Source organism: Harpia harpyja, chromosome 9 (assembly GCF_026419915.1).
Source record: "Harpia harpyja isolate bHarHar1 chromosome 9, bHarHar1 primary haplotype, whole genome shotgun sequence".
NCBI classification, from domain to species: domain Eukaryota; kingdom Metazoa; phylum Chordata; class Aves; order Accipitriformes; family Accipitridae; genus Harpia; species Harpia harpyja.
Window position 1 is genome coordinate 39,933,155 of NC_068948.1, and position 26,348 is coordinate 39,959,502.

At 37.6% G+C, this 26,348-nt stretch overlaps 1 protein-coding gene across 3 annotated transcripts in view; it reads left to right on the forward strand.

The window, feature by feature from the left end:
- The window catches only part of TXNRD2 (thioredoxin reductase 2), a 37,089-nt gene that overhangs the window by 126 nt on the left and 10,615 nt on the right, over positions 1-26,348 (forward strand). For 2 of the 3 annotated variants that reach the window (XM_052796926.1, XM_052796927.1), the window contains exons 2-12: positions 1,136-1,201; positions 1,911-1,967; positions 2,619-2,763; positions 3,072-3,146; positions 4,003-4,081; positions 5,095-5,157; positions 5,683-5,753; positions 10,522-10,541; positions 10,924-11,015; positions 12,776-12,950; positions 22,157-22,293. In XM_052796926.1, coding sequence (XP_052652886.1) covers positions 1,136-1,201; positions 1,911-1,967; positions 2,619-2,763; positions 3,072-3,146; positions 4,003-4,081; positions 5,095-5,157; positions 5,683-5,753; positions 10,522-10,541; positions 10,924-11,015; positions 12,776-12,950; positions 22,157-22,293 — 980 coding nt within the window. The remainder of the gene's footprint in view (positions 1-1,135; positions 1,202-1,910; positions 1,968-2,618; positions 2,764-3,071; positions 3,147-4,002; positions 4,082-5,094; positions 5,158-5,682; positions 5,754-10,521; positions 10,542-10,923; positions 11,016-12,775; positions 12,951-22,156; positions 22,294-26,348) is intronic. The other variant, XR_008236649.1, reaches the window with a different exon arrangement.

Here is a 26,348-nt window from a genome sequence, read left to right on the forward strand (position 1 = left end):
CTCGGGCCTGGCAGAGGCAGCGCCTCCGCCGAAAGCGCCTGGGGAGGATCTCCCGAGCCCATCCCACCACCCGCACGGCGGGGAGAGGCCCGCCGACGCCTTACTTGGGCGACCGCTGTGGGGCCGGAGACCGCCGCCCGCCCCGGCGGCGCCGCTCTCCTCCCTCAGCGGCCGAGGCGGGGAGGGTGGCGGGCTGCCTCCATCCATAACGGCTTTCGGAGCCACCCCCGCCCCGGTGCCTCTCTCGGAGCCTGTCCCTCGGCCCCTGTGTTGCTGAGGGAGTCCCAGGCCGCAGGTGGCTGTGAAGGAGGAAAAGCCTCCTGCGCCCCTGAGGTGGGGCTTTCTGGAGAGGTACCGGGGCAGCCCGAGAGGCAGCCAAACCTTTTCTCCAGGCTTAACTGCAACGACTTGCGGGGTAACATCCTTTACAATCCAACTGCCCGCCCTGAACTGCCAAGAAAAGCCCCCCAGCCCTATGGTGGCACAGCTGGTGTCAGAGGCTGCGGGCCTCAGCTGTCCTCCCTGAACCACTGACCGCTCTGTGAAAGTAGGGCTTGTCCTGATGACCTTGCTAAGAAACGAGTTATTGCTCACTTGTGGGCTTCTCCTGCCACTTCAAAACTGACCTGGGGCACTGGGCTGATCTGTGGGGACGCTGAGGTGGCAGAAGGGGCCAGCTTCCCTCTGACAGCCGCCACCACCACCCCTGCAAGGCCTACACTGCAGCTGAAGCTTTGCGAGTCTGATAAGGTGACCCCGCTGAAAAATCTCTGTGTAGAACTTGCTGCTGTAATGCAGAGACAGAAGACCTATAGTGGATCCCAGTTGCAACTGTCTAATCATGCAGACAGAGCTTCTTTGGTCGTTGCGTAAAAATCTAATCTATTTCCTCACTTCTTTTGGATTGCTTTATTTTCTCTATTTCATTCACAAAACTAGACTAGGTAGTTAAATGATTTTTGGAGAATGCTTTGGGACACTGAAAAAACACAGTGCCCTAATAAAGTAAAGAAAATCCAAATCAGCAATAATCAATTGTAAAAAATAGTGTACTTTTTGATATTTGCCTTCTTACATACCTCTTCCATCTTCCTTGCCTGTTTCTTTTCCTGCTTTTTTCACGTCCTCTTCACAGGAAAGAATGAGTATGATCTTCTGGTAATTGGTGGAGGGTCTGGAGGCCTTGCTTGTGCAAAAGAAGGTTTGTATGTATAAATAACTAACAAAACTTTTGTTTTAGCTTAAGTGGTGGTTATGAAAACTAAGAGAAGTGTAACTGATAATGCTAAAGCTTTGTAAGAAACATAGTATACTTCAGTCCCTGCACATTAATTATTAACTCAGTTCCATACAGTTAATCTGCAAATTAATTCACACCCTCAGGCAGGGTGAAATTGTTTGGCTTTTCTATTCACCTTTTAAAAAATATTTTTTCTTTTGTCATGGGAAAATCTAATAAGCTTTTATTTCACTGCTATTGTAAAATACTCTGAGTGCCTCCATAGATACTGTATTTTTAAATTACACTGTTTCTTATTTATGTGTTAAAACAACAGTCCCTTCAGACTGATTCCAAGAACTGTTTAACTGCTGTAGAGAACCTTGCCCCTTTGTAACTCAATGTAACATGCTCAACAACCTATAAGGTTCTTAAACGTCTCATTTGGGGTCAAACTGCATTTTTAGCATCAGTGGAAGCTGCAGGCTCTAGTCTGGGTTATTAAGTGCCTTCTGGAGAATCTGCTGACTACATAGGCAGCCTGGGTCCCTAGTCCGGCATCTTTAGTTAGACAGTAAAAATCACCAGCTGTCATCTCCTGAACTCTTTATCTGTACCTGTGCTACTAAAAATGTTTAGGTTTGTGTGTTTCTCCCTCCTCTAAATACCTTGCCTTGCTTTTTGTTTAAAGCTGCTCAGTTTGGAAGGCAAGTGGCCGTTTTGGATTATGTGGAACCTTCTCCACAAGGTATGGAAGAGAAATACTAGGATAATGTTTGGACATGTGTATGAAATGGTTGCCTAGGTGAGCAGATTGCTCCAGGCAGCAAAGAGACCAAAGCCATGCTGCCTGCTTTGCTTGTAGTAAAAGTGCTTAAGCCCAGCTTGCTGTACTGCTCATTCCCTCCAATGATGTCCCAGCTCTGCCTGCTTCCCCTGCACATTAAGGTTGTTAGCAGTGTTTGCTGCTACTGTTTGTAGTAGACTTTGGACTTAAATATGTGAGAATATTGTCTCTGTCAAAATGTCATTTAAAATTTCTAAAAATCATGAATCGCGTCATGTTGAGGTTCTTCATGTACAATATGTAAAATAAGATCTGCAAATGCAGATAAGCAAATGTGAATGTGTAGTACCTGGATCTTCAGAGCTCTGAGAAACATCTTGAGATGGTTTGAATTTTAGAAGAAAAATATATGGAGATATTTTTTGTCAAAAAAAAAGAACATAAGCAGAGTTAGAAACTGATCTGTAGGAGATAGTAAACTGTTTGTTGTTTCAGAACTTTTTAACTAATTGCATGAACAACCTAATTCTCTAAGTAATCCAACTGTGTTAAGTTACACTAACCTGATACATTTACTTTTTTTTCTTTTTTTTTTTTTTTTTTTTCTCCAAGGAACCAAATGGGGACTTGGTGGAACTTGTGTGAATGTTGGCTGCATTCCTAAAAAGCTTATGCATCAAGCAGCCCTTTTAGGGAGTGCCCTTAAAGATGCCCAACATTATGGCTGGAATATAGCCCAACCTGTTCATCATACCTGGTAAAGATTATTGCCCATATCCACTTGTGCATGCTGCAAATGCGTTAACAACTTTTCCCTGTTGGTGTTTGTTTAGGGACAGTTAGGGAAGTGAATTTTGCATGAAGCTCTTTAGACTGCTCCTTCTTTAAAACACAGAAGTATATTTACTGATTTATCAGGGCAGATATGTTGATTTGGACTTGATAATTTATGATAAAAAGTACTGTAGAACATTCCTAATTTCTAGCAATTGCCTGTATCTTTGAGTTGCATAATCTGAATTTGTAATGTGATGACTTCATGCTCAGTTTCTTGTTTTGTGATAGGTCTGTGATGGCACAAGCTGTTCAGAATTATGTGAAATCCTTGAACTGGGGACACAGAGTGCAACTACAAGACAAGTAAATAAGACTTTGAGACTATCTTCCTGTAGTCAAGGAGCTCTTCTTTTACTTGTAGAATTGCTGAATTGCCTTTGGAGTTTCTCATTAGAGCTAGTATTTTGAGTTTGTAAGCCCTTTCTGCTCAGGACTGTAAGTGCCCTTGCCAATTTAAGTGGTATTTTTTCTTTTCCCCTTCCTTTTCTTTTCTGGGAAATAGTGGTTGAAAGTGACTGTATGTGAAAGCTTTCTAATAGTGTAGGGATCAGGGAATGCTCTCTTTAATCTGGAGAGGTTTTGCATTAATATGAAGTAGTCAGGGTTTCTCAAGATAATTTCAAGCTTGTCCACCAAAATTTATATGCCATACAAGCCCACAGATAACACTGTAGTAGAGCAGCCGATTTTTTTGCTTTCAGTGCAGAAATGGTTCCAAGTTTTTCAGCATGCAGTTTGTTTTATAGAGAAATTATATTAATAGATAATTTAACAGGTACTAGTCTTGTGACTCCTGCTAAGTCACTTTTGTACGCTCTCAAATGAGCATTGTATTAGTAATGTTATAGATAGTAATAGTGATGCTATGGCTAGCGGAAAATGTGTCATTTGAAGAGGTCAATAACCTGATCCCAAAGCATGTTACAAGGTTAGGTACTCTGCTCTATAGAGGAGTTAACTGTGACCCAAGAATTAAGTGACTTAAATTATGTGACAGAGCTGCAAACAATCCTATGAAATGAGATGCTTTCTTCCCTTTACTTTTCTATGCCTGTTTGCTATCCTTTTTAGCACTTCAGATATGGAAAAAGTAGCTGATTGTATTTCATTCCTGTTCTTCATTAAGTGTGCATTTATGTTGCTGTTTTCTTCTAAACAGGAAGGTGAAATATTTCAACATGAAAGGGAGTTTTTCTGATCCGCATACAGTCCGTGGTTTAACAAAAGCAGGTAAAGAGGTGAGCTGCTGTGCTGATTTCTGCAGTATCATTCACTTCAAACATTTCAGGTCTCCATGTGTTGGTTTTCAGGTCAACTGGGAGCTAGACTGTACTTTTGCAAATTGCTTTGGGTATTCAGTATTGTTTTGATGAGGGAGATTTGCACTTTCCACCTAGAAAAGATGTTTATGAACTTGACTGTTGCCTACTGAGTCCCTAGCCTCTAACCTGTCAGTTAGATGCCATTACTTTTTCTCTGCAGATTGAAATGCTGAGACTTTTTTTTTTTTGTCAGCATCATACTGCTTTGATAGATGCTTACAGAGGTGTAAAGAGCACCAACATCTTATTGCTCTGAGCGTTAGATCAGTCTGAGATGTTTTCTTCCTTCAGATGAATTGTAAGGGTGATTAGCTTGCTAATACAAAACTGTGGGTGGCAATTACACTGAATGCACAGCTTCAAGCAACTGGGTCACATAACGGAATGGTGGCCATTTCTGCACATTTAACAAGAGACTGAACATGCATTTTTAACACCTTTTTGAGGGTAATTATATGATGTTACTAGTTAATACCAGCTTGAGAGAGCAAAAGTTTTTTGGGGTAAATGCCTAGCACTTTCTAAAAACGTGCCACTTTTGAGGTAGCTTAGCTCCAGGCCTTAGAGACAGAATTCACTTGCTGTGATCTCTGTGTGTTTTGTACTAAGCAAAAATTGATTTTAAAAAGCTGCTATTTGTGCACAACTGTTGCTTCCAAGTCGTCATCAGAATCTTGTCCATTATAGGAACAATTGCAAGCTTAATATTAAAATGAAAACTGATAGAGAATGTGTAGGAGAAACTCCTTCAGGTATTAGTTTATTTTATCTCCATCCTTTTTTTAATGCATTGCTGATTATTATGTCGTATAAATAGGAGATGGTAGTGCGAGCTTTCTCATTTATCACTCATTTGTACATAGATAAAATCTAAAGATAGATAAAAGGATTTCAAATGCTTGATTTTGATTTTGTATTTTTGTTGGTAGACTATTGTTACTGCAGAAAACATTGTCATTGCTACTGGAGGAAGACCAAAATATCCTATGCACGTAAGTTACACTTGCCATCTAACAACTCCAATGGCTTTACTGGTTTGTTGCAGATAATAATGAACGTTTGGAGGATAAAGCATGTAAATATAAAATAACACACAAGAGATTTTTGTATTTGTCGTGTGAAAAATTATCTTTTATATAAAGCACACAGGCTTTTCAGAAAAACATTTCCATAGAAAACAATTTGCATTAATTCAGTATGTTGATGTTGCTTAGAGCTGTAGGATAATTCAGGTTGGAAGGGATCTCTAGAGGTCATCTAGCTCAACCTCCTGCTCAAGGAGGTTGGGGTCAGCTATTGAGTCAGCTGTGAGGTTAGATCATGTTGCTCAGGGCTTTTTGCAGTCAGGTTTTGAAAATCACCAAAGGCGAAGACTGGATAACGTATCTGGGCAACCCCAGATATATTCCCCTTGGTCTACTGGCTATACTTTAGCTAATACAGCCCAAGTTGCTATTAGCTTTTTTTGCTGCCAGGACTTGCATTGTAGATTCAAGATCTTACCTGTGTGATCATAGATTGCAGGTGCACTGGAGTATGGAATCACAAGTGATGATTTATTCTGGTTAAAAGAATCTCCTGGAAAAACGTAAGTTACCTTACCATGGCTTTAATAGTTGCTGGCATTCGTACTTTTTCTTTATGGCAAGGTGAAAAATGTTCGAAATTTCCTTTTATACACCAGTTTTTCTGTCCTTCTGTTTTCCTTCTGAGAATTTGTTTTGCTATGCATCAACATCATACTACCAGCCTTCATTAGTAACTAATAGATTGCCCGGCCCCCGAAATTCCCTTCTAAAATCGAATTAAATACAAATTTTCACCATCTTAGGTTAAGGCAACTTGTTTGCTGTAGCAATTATACATGGAAGTCACAAGAGGGCAGCATAAACTTAAATGAAGGCTGTACTGTCCCTATTCTTTGCTGCGGGTGTACATGAAATTGCTCTTCAATTAGGAAAGAAACTCCAACATAATTTTATGTTCTCTTAAGTGGTGGCAGTTCTGATAACAAAAGAAAATATGATGAGACAATTGGGTTACTTTTACCTTTTCTTATGCTTTGGGAGCTATTGTTTAACTAAAATAGTAAAAAATTGTTTTTAATGGAAATACTAAAATGCCATAGTCTTTGTTTTTTGCAGCACATAGCACAATAAGATTCTGAGTCAACATTGCACTACAAAGCAATTTCCTGATGCAAATAATTGTGATAGGAAATGCAGATTTGCTAGCATCAAAGTCAGATAATACTACTTTTTTCTTTTTCTATTGAGCAATTCTAGAAAAAGCAAAGTCTATATAAGAAGAAGAGACTTGAAACTATAATACTGGTGTTTTGAAAGAAAACAGAGCTGCCATTCATGGTTGTGACTTTCTAATATAAAAAATGCACTGTGTTCAGCTAAACATCAAATACATAAACAAGGCTCCTTGGTACCATTTAAAAAGGAAAGTAAATTTGCTGTTGTTTGTAGTATATCAGTCACTTCTTGAATTTTGAGATCATGATTTATGCAAGGAAATTGTTTAAAACAAAACAAAACAAACCCCCAAAACTAACCCTTCCTCCCCCCCAAACTAAATATAAGATTTATCCCTGTAAGATGTTTCTGTGAAAATGTGGCTTTTGTCCAGTTGCTGCTAATGCAAGTTGTAACAGTGTAATGTGGGAGTCTAGTGTTTATATGTTGCATTCCTGAGATTTAGTCAAAATAAGCCTGCAGGGGCTACAGTAGCATTTCTGTGCTTTATCAGGCTGTGTCCTAGCAAATGAAGGAGGGAGTTGTTAAAGGTTTGTTTCTGTCGGATTTGTTTCTATTATAAATATTCCCAAGGTTCAATTTAACACCTTTTGTTTTTAGTCTGAGCTGTGTCGTACTGTTGTACTTATTCTTTCTTTTCTCCCTATCCAAGTGTACATATCTCAACTACAAATTACATGCCTGGGGGTTATAGAACTGTCAGTCCTGCAGTTATTTAAAAAAAAAAAAAAAAAAAAGAGCAAACTGTTAACCATCTTAAAAGTCCCTTAGATATACAAACATTGTGAAGAAATTCTCGCTACTGAGATGAGGGGTTTTGACAGAGTAAATTGCAAAAGATGCCTTGCAATAGGTTCAGAATGAGTGAGAGACTGAGCAGGTGTGAACGAGGTTAGGTTCTGCTTTCTTAACTTTTCTATTAGACACTGACAATGCCCAGGAACCCTCTACTTTGTAGAAGAAGTTGTGAATAATGTGGTGCTGATACTATGAATGAGTGCCAGCTGGCATCTATTTTTCATCTAATGAAAAAGAAGAGCAAACATATGCCCAAATTACAGATATTCTCATTGTATTCCCTGCGAATCTCCAGTAGGTATTTCTTCATGGGCAGCGTGTGGCTTTGCAGCACTTCCCAGGAGCTAGATGCTAAAAGAGGGGCTGATAATCCATTCATAGATGAATCAGGTGCCCTAATGTTGGAAGAATTTATTTCCCACTATGTTAAATTGTTTGCCAAACATAAACCCCAGACTAGCAGATTTTAATCACTTTAGCTCAACCTGTTCTCTGTACACCTTCAGAAGTTGTATGATTTTATTATAGGATAGATAGATGTTATCTAGTGTCTTTTGTGAGAAAACGTGTTGTACTGACTCTGCAATCCCTGGGGCTTACGGAGCAGCAGCCCCCATGTTTGCACTTTTCAGAAGTTTAAAAGCATTTTTGTTAGAACTAGGAGATGGTGCAGATTCGTTTAGGGTAAGGTATAGGCTTGTGAGCCAGTGTTTCACTTACTATTTTTGCTCTGCTCTCTTAGCATAGGATAGACTGTGTATGAAGAGCTTTCCAAGTATTGTACTTGTTTCTCTCTTGCAATATTGTGGAAGAATAACTTTCCTAGGTATGTGGCTAGTTAGTGGCAGAACCAAAAAAAGAAGCCAAATTTGCTGTCTGCAGAGCTCCATCATGCCTCTAACATTGTAGTTGCTATACATGTTCACATATAAAATATTTTAATTTTCTAAGGTTCTTGATGTCCTTCTATGAAACACATTTCTGTCTTTGTAAGTGTGTATACCACTACACAGGTAACAGGGTGGAGGAAGGATCATTGCTTTGTAAATTTTAGTTAAAATTGATGAATGGTACCTCCTTCTAAAGAGACTGCAGTGCATGCACCACTTTGTGTTCGCCTTCAGTTTGTGTGTGTTTTTGCATGGATTTAAGGGTTTATGTTTATTGTGTGAAGCACCATACTAGCATATGCTACTTCGGCCAGGAATTGAGCAAAATGTAGAATACAAGACAGTGTGGGATGTATAGGCCGCAGGTTGGTATTTCAAATGTGTTCCTTCTTGTGATCTGACTGCTTTGGATTTTCACCTGTTTGGAGCATGTTTTGTCAAAAGTTTTGTTTTGTTGCTTAGAGTTTTTGAATTAATGGAGGCACAGCTGCTGAGGGAAAAGGTCTTTACTTAATGGATTATTTCCATGCAACTGTTCTCTCTGCTGGCATTGTCATTTGTGTTGCTAAAACTTACCTTCCTCAAAACAGTCAAACAAGGTTAGGTATGGGTAAAAGAATATGATAAGGTTCTGTGACTTATGTTTATAATGCTTATGCTTCCTTGCTTATCCTCCAAATTTCAAATAACATTTTTAAACTCTGTGATTATGTGAGTTTGTATTTTAAGTTTTTTAAGTAAATTTCTAAATTCAGGTGTATTTTAGATTTCTAGCTTTCCGAAACGCAATTAGCAAACTACTTCTTCCATACCCAAAATTCCAAAGTTGTTTTTTTTTTTTCTTTTAACTTGTGAATATGGCAGTGTAAGAGAGACCTGCTTTAAAAAAAAAAAGCCCAAAATAAACAGAAAAAATGTGCCAAATACTCAGGTGGGTTCCAAGTGTTGAGGTCTTACGTTGCTGTTTTTTGATGAAACGTTCTCTATAAAGCATGGGGATGAAAGTTTTTTATAAAGCATGTATTTCCATAAGTGAAAATCATAGTCCGAAAGAGCCTAACATTCCACACTCATAGTAACTAGAAATTTTGATCCCTAATGTTGCTTTTTTCCTAATTCAAAAACTTAACAAAAGAATTTGTTGTAAGTGGAAATATTATGTGGAATGCACCTCCAAACTGTGAGATTTTAACAAGTTTGCATAACACATGAACAGCAAAGGAATGTGGGTGCAGCCTGTCCAGCAGCTGAGTGTCAGTGACTGGCCAGTTGGACCCACTTTTACCACCAGAACAGTGACTGGGCATTCTGTCTTATGTGTACCCAGCAGACCGTAGGGAACTGAGGATATGGTCGGAATAGAGAAGACTGCTCTATTCCTAAGTGTATAGGGCATCAGGGGACAGGCATGGAAACTGCTGTGCTGGATTGCTGATACACCTCATAAATTAAAAGTGTTGATGGACAATTTTAGTGATATTTTTGGTTGAAAGGGTGTGAAATATGGGGAGAGATGGGAGCTGGAGTTTTATTCAAGATCTAAAATGGATGTATTTGGTAAATACTAGTCTAGGTGAATCTATTAAACGGATTTTCTATAACTGCATACACAAACTTCTGAAGACAGGAAGGGCATATATTTGGCATTTGGAAAAATAAGATTATTAAAAAGCAGATGGTTGTAAATCAAGATGAAATATAGTAATGAATAAAGTCTTACACTGGGAACTGAAACCTACTTGATAGGAAGATGATGAATTTCAAATGTGCTTAACTTCTGATTGTGTTAAGTTTTCTTAACAATAATTAAAAATATATATTTAGTAATTAAGATACCTCTAGAAATTTTGAGATATACTTGAGTTCCAACAAGACTGCTGCATGTCAGTATGTTTGTATGTTGCCTACTGTCTCAGAGGCAATGGAGCTGAGACACCCTGTAAAGATGAGGTATCAGTAGCAATGCGCACTGGGGGAAAAACCTGTCAGTGTCCACTCCAGATGTTTCCAATGGAGGTATATCATAGAACACAATTGAAATATTTGTGATGCCTCTTAACCCTGCTAGTTTCTCTGAGTTTTTCATGGTTTTCTTCACTTTGTCTTTCAGAGTATGTGTTTAAATGTCTCTTTACAATATAAAAATAATTCCTTATGTCTTATAAGCCTGTTCTTTTTTTTATTCTGTTAATGAAATAAGCCCACATGTTATACCACATGTTATAGTGTTGTCTTTGTTGGAGTTGATAAGCCACACTCTTTCTTCCTATCTAACAACATCAGATCCACTCTTCAAACCTGTAATTTTGTAACTATACATACTTCAGAAAATAGTTTTTCAGTTTTCCGGAAATATGCACTAGCTCATTCCACTGCTTTATTCTTTTTTCTTTTTATGTAACAGGTTGGTTGTTGGAGCCAGCTGTATCCTTTGAAAAAGCTCTGATGATTTATGATTATAAGCAGTATAGCTGTCTTTCCTATGAAAGCTCAGTTTTTGGAATTCCTTTGCTCATGCCCTGTAGTTGAGTTGGTAATAGAATAGTAATAGTTTTCTATGCAGTAGCATCATGGGAATTAAGGTCAGCTGAGGATAAATTCTCAGGATCTTCAAAACAATGTTACCTATGAGGAAAATAATCTAAGCCTTTGGAGTTTTATTCTGTGCAACAAAAGCAAGCTAAAGATGTTGTCTGTGTGAGGAGAACTTGATATCTCTAGGTAAAAAGCCTACTTGTATATTACCCTTTTATATTGCATTTATATGAAATTATTGTTTATATTTCCTTAACTGATGCTTCACCAGATGTTTCACTTGAGTGTGCTGGTTTTCTAACGGGCATTGGACTGGACACTACAGTCATGATGAGAAGTATCCCACTTCGTGGGTTTGATCAGGTGAGTATGGAATATTTTACATTTCCTTATATAAAAAATATATTTAAAAGTTTATGTGATTATTTTTGTCTCCTAAAGAAAAAGTGTCATTGGCTTTTTCCAAACACTTCCTAGTATGTGCTTTCTGAAGAGAAACTAGTTAATATTAGCTCTTGTTTTCCTGTCATATCTCTTGATACTGTACTCAGAAAAGTAAATCTTTTTTTTTCCTCTTGCTTAATTGAAAAGGTTGGGAAGCAGGGGAGGAATTTATGCCACTGCTAAAACCAAACAATCTCTTCAAAGTAATCCTGAATTTCTAGGAGTTACAGATAATGATTTTTAAAATAAATTTTTGGACTTAGCATTAAGTAGTTCAATGTGGAGTTCATTATGATGAATATAAATAAATCACTAAGCTGAAAGTTTGTAATGACAATAGGAATTGGAAATCTTGACCTTACCACTTTCAAAACAGTTCAGTTATAACTAGGTAAAAAAAAAAAATATAGTGATTTCAGTAGAACTATCAACCCTAAGCTGGAGAAAATTAAAAGCAAAAACTTTCAGGCAGGGAAATATAAAGAGAAAAAAATATGTTTCAAGATTGGGAAGGATTTTATTTAAAAGTATAAGTGGTCATGATTGTGCTGACAAAACAGAAAACAGTTTTGGCCAGAAACCCGTTCCTATATAAAGAGAATAAAAGCAATTAGAAATAACAATGAGAAAGGGCAACAACTAATTGCAAAACATTGTATAAGAATGTGTCCTGGGATTTGCACTCATCATTGAAGAAATCTACACCTGTAACAGCATGAGATCTGAGCAAGCAGGGAAAAGAATTAAGAGCGTGTGCGTGGCACTTCATAAAACGCTTACAGTAGGGCTTTCTCTGAGAACTTGATCCTTTGTAGGTATGAAAAGCACAATGGACATTTCAAAGTTAAAGTATTAATAGAGGTAAAGTAATTATGTTCAGTCTGTAGCCACATTGAGACTGATGGAAACTGGTTAGTGAGCTATCATGTTTCTGAAGAGATATAACCCTGCTGTTGGCTTCATATTAATTAGTATCAACTTCAAAAATAGTTTTGTATGCTGAGAGCTTGCATGTAGTTGTTCTGTGTGAGTGGTTTTGTGATAACATCCTTAAAGTAATAAACATATTCTTTGACAATGTGCAACCTGAATTACCGCAGTCAAGAGCAATGACATCTTTGGATAAACCCGTTGATGCGATGTTTTACTACTTGACTGTGGTATGGCGTTATTTCAAACAGGCTCTTAGGACAAAAGCATTATTTCCTGTTTGTAGTAGAACTTTCCAGGAAACCGTAGTGATTCATAGTCCTTGTAGAGAAATGACAGGTGTCATGGCAGAGGGAAATATTTTTCTTCCTTAGCTTTATGAAAGTATTTAATTCTCATCAAGCTGCCAGAAAATGGTCATTATGGTAATGTTAAATTGAATATGCTCTAGATGCTATTTTTGTATAAGTAACAAATGATTTAAAAGCAACCTTTTTATTCATATACTATTCTACTTTTTTAAAAATAATTTGAATATTCCGATGTAGATGCCTCTTGAAATGGAGTTGCAGGTCATACTGGCTCAATAAATTATCATGTGTTGACAATGCATAGTAACTAGGTGACAAAGAATGTTTGAAATGCACGGTATATTTACTGGATTTTCATGAAGACAGCTGAAGGAGGGTTTTACATTAAAAAGGTCATATATCTAAGAGTGAACAATTTTTTTTTCCCCGACTCAACAGCAAATGGCATCTTTAGTAACTGAGCACATGGAATCTTACGGCACAAAATTTTTAAAGAGATGTTTCCCAACCAAAGTTGAAAAATTGGAGAGCAGCAGATTGCAAGTCACTTGGAAAAACACCGACTTGGGCACAGAAGAAACCGATTCCTTTGACACAGTGATGTGGGCAGTAGGTAAACTTGATTATCTTAACATTTATTTGCAATGCTTTCCATTCTGAAAATGAAGTCCCCTCATCATGTTTTATGGGGCCAAACACCCCCCCTCTTTTTTTAATATTAACTATTTAGTGACCTAAACATTGATAGCTTTTTAATTCTTTTCTTGCATGTCTGACTTGCTCACTTACAGTCTAAAAACATATGAAAGTTAAAGCAAATGGAAGAAATCTATGGTAACTACTTTTGATGAGCTGCAATAAATGGGAGACCATTTAGTCTTCCTCATGTTTACTAGAGGGTGAAAGCATGAATTCCAGCAACCACTGTGGTGCAGGTAGAGTTCTCTAAGTCCATACTCTTGACTTTCATGAAGTTATTCACAAGTTCCTATTTATCCCATTCAAGAGGCTACCATTTCTTCTAGGAATTTTTCTAAACTGTGCTGCTTAAGTTTGTTACCGCATCCGTCATCCAGTTTGGAGAAAGAGAAGTAATTGCCCCTAAAAATCCAAGCTCGTTGCAGGGAACCTTGGAACTTTAGAGCTTCTTGAAATCTGGTTAGCAACTTTCAGGTATCTCAGACCCCTTGGAACTGGCATATGATGCCTAAGAGTAAATCAGTCTAAAAGAATTTTGTGACAAATGGCTGTGAGCATAATCACCAGAAGTGGGAATTAAATCTGGCTTTTGCCTCCTTTGAGTCAAATGCTACTTCTTGTAAGGATTAACACACTAAATCATGTATGGTACAAGGCTTCAGCCCACAGGAACGAAAATACTCTTTCTGCGTTGCCTCCCTAAGCTGCTCGTTTGTTGCTGTTATGAGTCGGCCCTCAGTTTTTATATTGGTTCAGATGGACTGCAAGCCCACCAGAGTAGGAGACCTCTTGTCTCCTGTGCTTATAAAGCTTTGTGAATATCTGGAATTCTAGATCAATAATGGATGGCTAAAGGTAGTAGTGATATTTGGCAAGTGGATGATATCTGGTGAACAAAGTAAATAGGCTTAAACTTACTGCCCAAGAAATCTGTTTGGATGCAGAGCAACCAGTTTTACTAGCAGTTTTAGCAATACCTTTAGCTACTTCATTTTTATGCTATTTATCTGACACTACTGTTTTAGAATAGTGGGGAAGCATTACTCTTTCATTTGTTGATAACAGATAAATTCTTGTGGTCATAGAATAGATCCATTACAGGAAGCAGGAACAGATAATTTACAGCATTTTTTATTTTGCCCAGTGGACTAAATAAGTTGTCCTGTTCCTTTCCCGTGGTAAGTCAGCTTTATATCTTCCTAATACCCCAAAAAGAGAGCAAGTTGTGTTTGTGACAAACATTTTCTTTCGCTTATTGTGATTACTATTCTCTTAGAAGTGCAGTGGGCTTCTATAAATTGTGGAAACAGCCTATAATAATGGATTATGCTCACTAGAACCAATCAAAGATGCTAGTCCTTGCCGAGAGCAAAAAAGGTCATGCTATCTGAAGATGTGATAATCCTGAAAACTGTAGAATAATATTCATGAAGTGAGATGAAAATGTTTCCAAAAAGTGGGTTTCTAAATGCTGTATTTGATTTTCCTCAAGCTTTCTGGTAAAAGTACACTGAGGTGGAGTCACACCTGTGAAATGTCAGGTCAATTTGTTTACTTTTGTCAAAGATGGAAAAAAGAGCTATTAAATTGAAATAATAAGAAAAAAAATCTTGGTTTAGTGTTAATTATACTGGAATAAGGTTGCATGGTATACTTACTATTGCAACTCAGTTGTAATGCGACTCTACTTGCTATTTTGATAGAGAGGAACTACATGTATTATACTTTTTGTCATAGATTTGAGTTACAATCCATATTTAGAAACCACAAAATGAATAGTTTGAGGGTTTGGGGTTTTTATGTTGACTTTTTTTTAGTGTTCAGATTGGCACTCCACCCTTAAGGATTAAACACATTAACAGTTAAAGCTGCTTAATTGATGTGCAGTCGATATGATTCATTGTTTTGCTCTGTATCAACACACCCACACCAGGTGTCTCAGATAATAGGCTGGGAAACTTGGTAGTGTTGAGGATTTCCTGTCTGCAGATGTGTCAGTTACAATACTGATTGAAGAAAGTCAGCTTGTAGAGTTAGTTAAAAAGCAGCCACTATTGTTAACTAATTGCAGCCTGAATTATAATAGATATTTCCTTAATTTTTGTGAAGGCATCATGGAATTTTAGTAGGATTTTATGAATAATGTTAAAAATATTTACTGACAGTGGGACATAGTTTGAGTTTGGTAAGCTACAGTATTATCTCTTAATGTAGGCCCTTTGAAAAAATTCACATTGTGTTTCTATGAAGAGTTTTGTTTATCTTTTGTAATGTGTAATTTTCTGCTTGTATGGATAAACCAATAAAAGCAGGCACAATGCTCTCTTTGCTTTTCTAGCAGCTTTTTTGAACCAGTCAAAATATTCCAGGCACACTCCCCCCCCCTTCGATACTTTTAATGTAATTTAAATGTTTCAATCCAAAGCTTTTATAGGTAACTGTTATGGGCCTGTGTTATATTGGTGAGTGACTATACTGTTATATGCCAAATCAGTGAAATGGCTCTTTTGACCTTTTTTTGATTCTGCATGTCTAGTCCTGTAATGTCCTTCCGTCTTTTACTAGTGCTCTGTCTTCTGTTTTTGTGAGAATTTCCCTGAAATGATAAGCTTTTGAGATTTTTTCGTTCAATATGTAACCAATAAACTTTTAAAATTATATAGTAGTCCCCCTGCCCTTAAGGACACACAAAAAATTATGCCTAATATACCTGAGCTACAAAGCAATGGTAAGTGTGTGCATGTACAGATTGAACATAGGGTCTTCATGCAAAGAAAAGGGTAGAGATTGACACCTTTATAAACAGATGTAACTGCTGAGCTGCAGGGCAAAGTTGCAGGAGGTCAGGCTTTGTAGAGTGGGTTTGTTTCAGCTATTGGAGGACTGAAACCTGTGGATTGAATGCTGCAGTTGCAACACAGCTAATACATAAAAGGAATTGGTGAGTAATATTTCCATTTGAATTTGCAATAGGTGGCAAAAGATCACTGCTGTAACTGGCATTGATTATTCACAAAGTCCTTAGAAAAGATACTGAGTTACTACGTATCTAATGGGGTCTGTGTAGAGGAGCAACACTGAATTGAAGATTAAACTATGCAGGTGTTTACAAAATATCCTAGAATTAGTTTGACAGAGAAAGTGAGGTAGTGTGCTAGTAAATTGTTAACAGAAAGAGCAATGACCAGCAGCAGATTTTAAGTTTAGCTTTACAAAAAGAGTTTTCTCCCTGATGAGAGCAGTGGAACAACCATTCTCAAGTTCCTTTGTGTTCATAAGCTTAGAGGAAAGCTACTGTGTCTTTGAAATAGTATCATCTTTGCTATAAAAAGGAATTATAACTTTAGCTCAGTGTAAAGCTGAACAGCTATCAGGTGTTGCACATCATGTGCTATCAAGCATATTGTCCTTTGTGTCAGGCTGGGTGCTTGGCAGATTTATTTTGTAGTGTGGTAAAATAAGATCCTCGCTGTTCAATATCAAGAAAGGGTTAAATACATAACTTTTTTTTTTTTAAAATAGTAGTTTTCTTCAAGTCTTACAACCAAATCAGTTTGAGTTAACTAAGAAAACGGAAATTTTGTTTGGAGATTTTCTTTGAAAAGTCCCATATGGTAAAATATTGCTGTGATCTCCTGTGAGCCTATCTCTGCCAGCTCCTATAGAAAAGGAGATGGGCTTTAGATTCTTCTTTGCAAACAAAATCTTGCCATCCAGTTTTTAACCTTTGAACTATTCAGTGAAAAATAATGCACCTGGGTTTACCTCAGACAACTGTTAGTGCTAATGTGATGTGATCTGCTGAGGCTCTGGGTCTTTATTCTGAACTTCCCATGTCTGTGTCTCATTAACTTTAATTCATTACTGTCTTGGTAAGATGTGGTTTCTGCAGTCCTAATGAAAATTATCATTCCCGTTACATCAGCCAGTGCTTTTAGGTTTTTTCCCAATATCTAGTTTTAATGACATTCAGTCAGACTTTATTCAACAGGGCTGGTTTTAATGTTCAAGTAATTTGTTTGCATTGAAAGAGGCTGGGATGGTACTTTTTCCTTCTTTTGTTTAACCCACCCACAAACTTTGAGTGCAACTCTTACTTTACACTACTTATTTTACCAGCTTGTAACTACAAAAATCACTTCTTCATGTTGAGGAAAAGTTAGATGCTAGGCTATGCCTCTAGTCTGTGTGTGAGAGAACGTTTGGGATTCAGAACTATAGAATGCTATTTGAGTTGATAGGTGATGGCTAGCCTTTACCTTAATGGTGGCATAAATAAATTAAAAAATGGTGGAAAATGCTCCAAAGTAATTTCATTAAACTAGCATAATTAATGCAACATTTTCTACGGAGTACAGGTTGTGTTCACCCATAAGTGTCCAGGAGATTGAAGCCAATGACCTCACATGGGAATGGTGGTGTGTGGGTACTGGTTTTTGAGACTGCAGAGCCATCCTTTAAGGGTGTACAAAACCTTTGGTTAAAGCAAGCTTAGTGTGGGAGAATTAATGTGAAAGTGAACTGTAGCTTTCTTCTCAGAAAATGTTTCCAGCACACTTCACCTTGTACAGGACCTTGAGAAAAAAACAAATTGTTAGAATTCTGTCCCAAGCTGTAAGGTTTTAATTTGGTTGCATGTCACTTGGAGTTGCTTTTTTCTGTTGCTGTTGTTTGGGTAGGACCACAGTGACATGTTCCCAGACACAAGTAACTTCAGGTGTGCAGTGTATGGTGATGGCCAGGTGTTTACTGATTGCACCATGGCTGCCACAAGCTTTCTGGTGAGATGATGACTCTGTGTAATAAGTATTACTAGTTGTTGTGGTTTAACCCCAGCCAGCAACTAAACACCACGCAGCCGCTCACTCATTTCCCCCCCACCCAGTGGGATGAGGGAGAAAATCGGGAAAAGAAGCAAAACCCGTGGGTTGAGATAAGAACGGTTTAATAGAACAGAAAAGAAGAAACTAATAATGATAACGATAACACTAATAAAATGACAACAGTAATAATGAAAGGATTGGAATGTACAAATCATGCGCAGTGCAATTTCACCACCCGCCGACCGACAACCAGCCAGTCCCCCGAGCGGCGATTCCCCGCCCCCACCTCCCAGTTCCTATACTGGATGGGATGTCCCATGGTATGGAATACACCGTTGGCCAGTTTGGGTCAGGTGCCCTGGCTGTGTCCTGTGCCAACTTCTTGTGCCCCTCCAGCTTTCTCGCTGGCTGGGCATGAGAAGCTGAAAAATCCTTGACTTTAGTCTAAACACTACTGAGCAACAACTGAAAACATCAGTGTTATCAACATTCTTCTCATACTGAACTCAAAACATAGCACTGTACCAGCTACTAGGAAGACAGTTAACTCTATCCCAGCTGAAACCAGGACACTAGTCACTGCTACAAGAGGTAGTACAGCTTAGCAGACTTGGTAAAGAACTAGTTACTGCCCCAGAACTGGCTAAGGGTCAGATTTTTTTCAAATCGTGGCAGGCATGCTGAAAGTTTATCAGTAATGAATGAAATGTTCAAAAACATCCTTGTAAAATTGGTGCACGCTGCTATCAATGTGGTAAGGGTTCTGAACTTTTTTTAACCTTAATTAACCTTACCATAGTCAATATTTTCTTGTAATCTGAACATTAGTTACACTGAATTGGTCTTTATTAGTCGTTATCAGCTGGCTATGTTTTAGTGAACACCATGTGAGTTTTGAGGAGGGATTTGAAGGAGGAAAGGGTAGTGGTCTTGCAACTAATCTGGGGAGTGTGTCAGGCACCCAGAACAAGATGAGAGAGAGTACCAAGACTGGGAACACAGATGAGATTTTGATTAAGGTCAGATTGGGTAAAGTTATGATGTGTCAAATCGCCAATGTATAGGGAAGAAGTGGAGAAGACTATTGGGCTTAAGTTTTATACTAGAAGAACCATCCTGTCACCCTGCAGTATCCTCACAGTGGCCATCTGCAATATCATGCCTGATGATAATAAAATGCTTGGTTGGCTCTAGTTTTGATTTTTCAAATGCTGGGGGGCAAACAGACATTCCAGCTTTTGTGATTAAGAAACTGCAGAAGACCCATTATAAAATTCTGCTGTCAGCTGCACCTTTATTACCCTGGGGAATCTTACTGTATGCAAGAGTATGCTATCACTCACTCACTGCTGCTACTTACGTGACTATGCCTATTCCTGTGGTTTCTTCTCAGTTTAGCTGCTTCAGTCTCCATTGTTGAAGGTCTTGCACCTGAAGGTCACAGCAGCCTGATACTGCCTTCACCTTATTCTGTGTGCAAGTGTGATTACCAGAGCCCCCCAGCAGATGATGGGACAGAAATGCTACATCACAATATAACCAGCGTAGCACATATCCAAGATGGGTGCTTTAACCAGTCTCTTGTCACTCTCTGTAGCTAAGCTGCCTGGCAGCCCCCTTAGGAAGCCATGTTGTGGATTTTACAAAAAGAGATCAAAAAGCTGTTTTTTCTTTTGAAGTTAAAAGTGAATGGGGGCGGGCCCTGAAAGCAGGGATCTGTGTGCTTTTCACAGCTATGTGGTTATTGTATGGGTCTATTAAAGATGAGATATGATGTGGTATTAAAAGTGCAGGAGGCAGCTAACCTTTTTAAGGGTCATATCTGAATTGGCACCTTTCTTCTAGATGTCTGGTATAATATCTGCTGTTTTGAATAAAAGCTAAATCTAGTCTTGTGTCTTATACAATCATACACTCCTTGTTCTGTGGCAGTTTCAGGGCAGTGGACATCTTCAAACTAAAAGCAGATGTGCTGGCTTTAGAGGGAGCTATCTCTGTGTTGTGTGCCTGGTAGGATTTGGTATAATTTTATATTGCCCTCTGGATCTTAGAAATAAGCTGAAACTCATGCTTTCTTGAAGCTGTAAATGTAAAAAACTTTGGAGTTATGGGTATGAAACAAATATCCTTCTGATCCAATACTACTGAGAAATGGTGAGAACTAGTTCTATAATACAAGTAAGTGAATGTTAGGAAATACCAGCATTTCCTGAATTTGACATTAAAACTTACCAAGACACGTTGGATAATCATGAACCTAAGCTACCTAATTTGAGGTGAAGCAAGATCAGTAACTAATTCTGGCTTATGGAGGTGAGCTAGCATGGGGCTAAAGGCCAATAAAGCTTCAGTTCAGTTTTTTAAAGTTTTGGGTTTGCTTTCAGAAATAATACTTAGGCAGAAAAGTTGAGAGAGAAATTTCACTGAGTAGCACCACGTTTTTTTAACTCTTAGCTATTAATACCAAGCTGTACACATGTTAAAATAGACTAGAATCAAAAGGTTAAGTGTTATCCTGCAGATTTGATAAACTCAGCTGTTGTTGTCACAGGTCTTTAAATGACTCTATTGACAGTTTTTCTTTTTTTCCTCTTTCAGTGCCTGCCTTTGCGTGCTAAGCTTTCTCTTGGCTCTGCCTGGCAGGAAAAAGGGGAAACTAGAAAACCCCATTAGTTGTCCATTTGCAGAATATCCAGGCTTTACTCTCAATACACAAAGAAATACAACGGTAGGAAGTTGTTTCACATCCGAGCCAAGATAAGGTCCTGGAGGTTTATTATTTTTGTTGCCTGATAGCATCAGGACTGGGGAGCAGGGGGCAGAGAAGGAACAGCAGATCAACATCCCATGGGGACAACAGAAGGGAAGACAGACAGATAGCCAAGTGCCGACAGCTTCAGTCAGTACTCCCAGAGGAAGTGTTGGTTTCACCAGATGAAATTAATACACAGAAGTCTTTACAGAGGCATTCAGATGTGACATTGTTTGGGGGGCCTGGCTGTATGGCAGATGTATAAAGCAGTGAATCATATGTTTACATATAATTAGGTCTGTATTGACAAGCCAGGTTTTCCTTTTGTTTAATAATTTCCTACATTAACATCAAAGAGCTTGTTTTTATAATGAAAACACATTTCCCCTTTTGTTTTGCTTTGCTATAGCTCTGTATTAACATCAAACACAAAATCATGACTCACGCAAAGGAGATCTATATATGTAGATGTAGATATATGCATATTCGTTTATAACCTCTAAAAATGGATGCAATGTTATAAAATTTCCTTCATTTGGATATATTCACATAATATTTTATATGTGATCCTGTGTGTCCCTACATATTTTGGGAGTACCTGATGATTTCACTATGCTTATTAACCTTCAAATACATTTGAAAAATTGGGTAGGATTTAAGATTCCAATTTCTGGGTCAGGAATTGCTTTGTTAGATACTCTATAGAAAGCTCAGTGTAATGTTATGAAGACTTCAGTGGTCTAAGTGGTAACTCTATGCAGAAAACACTACAAAAATATTTTTTTTAAAAATGAGATAACTTAAAATCATTGGAAGAGAAAGTTGTAATAAAATCTAGGCTTGGCAGAATTTGCCTCATTTGTTTTTAAATCCATTTAAAATTGTGTTCCTAAATTCTAGGAATAGTGTTTCTAAACTCTACAGAAATACAGAGTTTGAGCTAAATAATTCAGCATTAAGGACTTGAGAGCAAAGCTGGTAAACTTTTTCATCCAAGCTGAGGGAACTAAAAAAGCTTTAAGATAAGTGTATCAGATAACAAGAAAAGAGGACTTCAGGTATGTTTAATGTTGAACAGCATTATTAATAATTTTTATCCACAAGCATGCACAACAGGCTGTTTGTTAGTATTGAGTGTCATTTGGTTAATGTTTATTGGAAATTTTCAGTGTAGAAGTTGCTTATTATATGTATATTCATGCTACATTAGGAAACTGAATTTAGAATGTTCAATAAATATTAAACCATGTGGGTTTTGCACTTTTTGCAGTGGATGTTGTCCTGCACGTTTATAAAGGATAACTTTCTCTGAAATAGTTTGAGCAAAGGCAATAGTAATAGAGCTCCTTTCACAAAGCAATTCATATCCATACTTTCCACCCTTACAGCTTTTTCATTATGAGGTAAGTTTTGTCATATTTCTACTTGGACTATCAAATAGCACAAAGTTCTTGGAAAGCTAAAGCAGAGGATGCCAAATTTTTAGATTAACACTGCTGAAGTTTCCCAATAGTTTTTACTTTAATTTCTTTTTTTTTCCTTAAGGCCGAGCCCCTGACACTGAAACTCTCAATTTGGAGACAGTTGGAGTGAAAACTAATTCTGAAACTGGAAAGATCATTGTTGATGCCAGTGAAGCTACTTCTGTTCCTCACATTTATGCAGTTGGAGACATAACAGAGGTACTGAGTCTACATAAACTATTTTACAATAACAGGAAGCCAACTTTGTTCCTGACTAATAACTAGTCCCCAGATGTCGTCATGCTCTAGTATATATCTTAGTGTTTTGCTCTTTTTCATTTTGCAGAGCTGTAGTGTTTATGCCAGCCACCTGGGTCAGTAATTTCCTTCACATGGATCTTGTGAAGTATCTCAGTGTTAGAGATTATTACTGATGTTTATCAGGGAATGCATCATTGGTCAGAGGCTAATAATAATGTCTTTATCACTTCAATTATCTTTCTAATAATGTTTTTATCACTTTAAACATATGACTTCATACTGCCTGTGAATGCTGAGTGAAAGCAGTTCTTACCTTCTGGAGTTGAATATACTTACTGGGAATGACTGTGACAAGTTCTGTAATTCCATTTTTAGTATTTTGGGTTTAATTGAGACTAGTCACAAGACAGCATTTCTGCTCCCTGACACAAAATGCTTCTGACAAAAGTATGCTCCTCTAGAATAAGAAAAAGTAATTGCTGCAAATACTAAATGCATTTGACTTCTGTTCATGATTCGTGAATGATTATGCCAAGTAAACATAAGGTGTGGTTTTTGGTTGGTGTGGGGTTTTTTTCTTTGTTGTGTTTTTTTTAAAGGGGGACATTATAACTTAAGCAAAATGATTTACTTATAGAGGCAAAAGCAGAATTCTGTGGCCTTAATCTAGTGCTATAGATAATCTACAGTTATCTATGACAAGAATGTCTTCTCCTGATCAAAGTGCACTCAAATACTTTCAATCCCTCAATTTTCAGTTTACAGAACTCAGAGTATTTACTGTAAATAGGGCATCTTCAAATATGATGTCATCATAAAAAATAATGTTTGTCTGGATTCTGAACTGTACAGTTACAGGAGGATGTTTTCATCAGCTGCCTACTGTTCCTGAAAAATTTGGGCAATATGTAGAATATAGAAGCTGGGCATTGCAAGATACAGAATTCTGTCACCTGTTGTTGAACTTAATGGAATTGAGCACATGCCTTCCTATCAAGATTGGTTTTCATATAGTGAAGGCATCTGTTTTAAGAGTCTGGTGAATATAAATACTGTAGCAATATCCAAACACCATATATAGTATAATTTGACAGGCCTTTAAAAGATTTTTCATTCTGCCATGTTTAAAATCTTTTAAAGGTGTCTCAAATTTTTAAATCCTACAGGTGCTCTGAGTTATTGAAGGGATGTAACAGGTTACTTAACATCTTGGGAATAGCCCTGCAAATTTCTGACTGGACTCTGGAACTGCCAGAGACACTTAAATCTCATAAATCTGCTGACCATTCCTGACCTCTTCCCCTCCATGTAGACATGTGTTTCTTCCTGTCTGTCTCCATCTTCATGTGAATGACTTGCCATTTCCTTTTAAACTGTGTTAAAACTCTTTCCTGCTCAGCTATTTCTCCTTTTTTTTCTTACTCTCTACAGCTTCTCTGTCCTGTCCAGTCACACAGAGCTTTGGGATTATGTACAGTTCCTCTCCTTCCTTCTCACTTCACATACAGGTTCCCTCTGTACTTGTCACTTCTTGCTCTGGGATGTTTCCTGAAGTCCTCTTTCTGCTCACAATGACCTCCTACACCTGCTTGTCCCTGATATATGCCTTGGTTAGGCCTCCTGCTTTCCAAACTTTTCTTTTTAATTTCATCCAAGAAGCAGTAGTTAGAGGCAATGCTGGCAGAGCCTTAGATTCTGTTGCTCATTTTGCTGCCAATCTGCAGTGTTATTTTGGGCAAGTCATTTCCTTTTGGGTGCTTTTTGTCCTCTGCCCTTTGAGGATTTAGTTAAGTAAGAAATATAAAGTTGGAGGCAGGATGCTCTCCTACTCTGGATCTAAAAATCAGGTCTTCATTTATTTGTCATTTTCATTTTGTTGTTAAAACTTGGATTTCCTTTTCCTGCTTTTGTCCTTATTAGCGCAGATTTTTGAATCTGAGTTGTTCAATAGGCACTTCTAAATGTACATGTTAAAAACAGCAACACAGTTTTATACCATGTCCAGAGTACAATTGGAGAAAAACTGAAAAGGTAAATCAGTGCTCTGTAGAAATATTCTCTTAAGCTTTTATTGGCATATGGGCTTAATATAGGGAATTAAAGATATCACAGTATAGTACTCATGCATTTATAGAATTTAAAGATAGAAGGAATTATTGCCATTATCTTACTGACTGCAGTACAATGTGAGCCATGTAATTCCACTTGCTAAGCAATAAAGTTTATTTTATTTGAATACTTAAATTAATTTTGTCTTTTTCTTAAAGCAGAATTAATGTAGATAATAAATTTCATTGGCATGGGAACCAGCAGTGAAAGAAAGTTCTGTGTTGTGCACATCTCAAAGAATACACACAGAAGAATCAAGTGCATCCTGCTAAGAACCACAAAGCTGTAGAGCTTGGTGTGTGATACTTTCAGGGTGAGACCTACCAAAAGAGCACAGGAAAGGGAATCTTGTTTCCTGTGTATGAGCATCAGTGATCCCTAATATTGCTTATAAGAATAAGATTTTTTTTCTCCAGTGTTCCTGTTCAGGATTTCTCTTTGCTCTCTCCCTGCCAGAGTCTCTTTGCTGCCATAACATGCTATTGCTCATACCTTTGCAAGTAGTTCTTAAGCCCTCTTACTCCCTCCTTTACCATGCCACACCGAATAGACACTAAATTGCTACCAGATAGGAAGAACTAGGTTTTTTGCTTTAATTCAGTGCCCTGGCTGGAAGGGGAGTGAGAGAGGGGAAAGGTGAGTTTCTTGGTATGCTCAGAATGACTGTTCTCATTTGGGAGTCATACCCAGTTGGCACAAATGGGAAACTGTGCATGGGTGTCTTGTTGCACCCTTGTATGGCAAATGGAATCCTAATGTTATCCAAGCTGTTCATTTGGAGAAGAGGGGGGAAAAAACCCCTTCCAGACGTCAGTCAGTTTGTCTACCCTCAAAAAAAGTTTTTCAAGCTTTGGCAAAATATTATTTTCAACTGACAGGTGAAATTGCATTTAGGCATTTTCATCTTCTGTAATCAGGATGAGGAAGATCAAGCTGGAATTTTAGTTTGAATTTCTTTTCAGTGCTGATATAAACTCTCTGTGTTAAAATTCTTCCTCCAGTAGTATTCTTGTTGAAAAGCATGGCACACACTATAAAGAAGTTCTCTCAGAAGGAGGTTTATCATATGGTCATGCCACTATACATCTGTCATATTTCAAAGAGTGTTATAACAAAGATGTGTAAAGAAGGTGGAATGTACAGTATGTTGCTTTGAATAGAAATAAGACCAAAAAGAGTTGTGTTAGAACAAATACACATTACTTCAAAGCTTTTTAAACTCTCTTAGGAGCCATCTCGTTTAAATGTATAATACATCGGAGGATTCTTATGAACAATTCGTATCCATAATAATCAGCAGAGTAGTTCTACACATGACTGCAAAGTGAATGTTCATTTCAAATATTTACCAAGGAAGGTCTTTAAGTCATTGTTTATGAGAAATTGGGCTTTATCTGCATGGATGTTTTAGTAATTAGCTGGGTTTTATGGAATGCGTAGCAGTGCTTTCACAATTTTATCTCTCATTCCAATCTTCTATTCATTTCTGGAATGCCAAAACAACATCTGTATTTCCTGCTACAGAAATGATTGGCAGCCATGTTTCAGGCAAATGTGTATAAGAAAAAACAAATGGCAAATTTCATCTGGTAAATGACATTTACAGACTTGAAAGTCAAAATGCTGGATTTGAAAAACCATGACTTAATGGATCTTAGCAGGGGAAAAAAGGGATAGACTTGCATTTTTGTGATTTGTCATGAGCTGTGGGGAAAGATAGGTTAGTCTTCATTAACAATTAGAATTGTAGTTTCTGTTATCAGGTTAGACATAATGTTGTTTCAGTTTGGTTTTTTGCAATGGAAGTTTTAACTTAAGCGGTTATTAGTACAGATGAAAGCATAAATGTCTATTAATATGCAGATTATTGATATGGTATGTGTACTGAAGTAAATGGTAGCTAA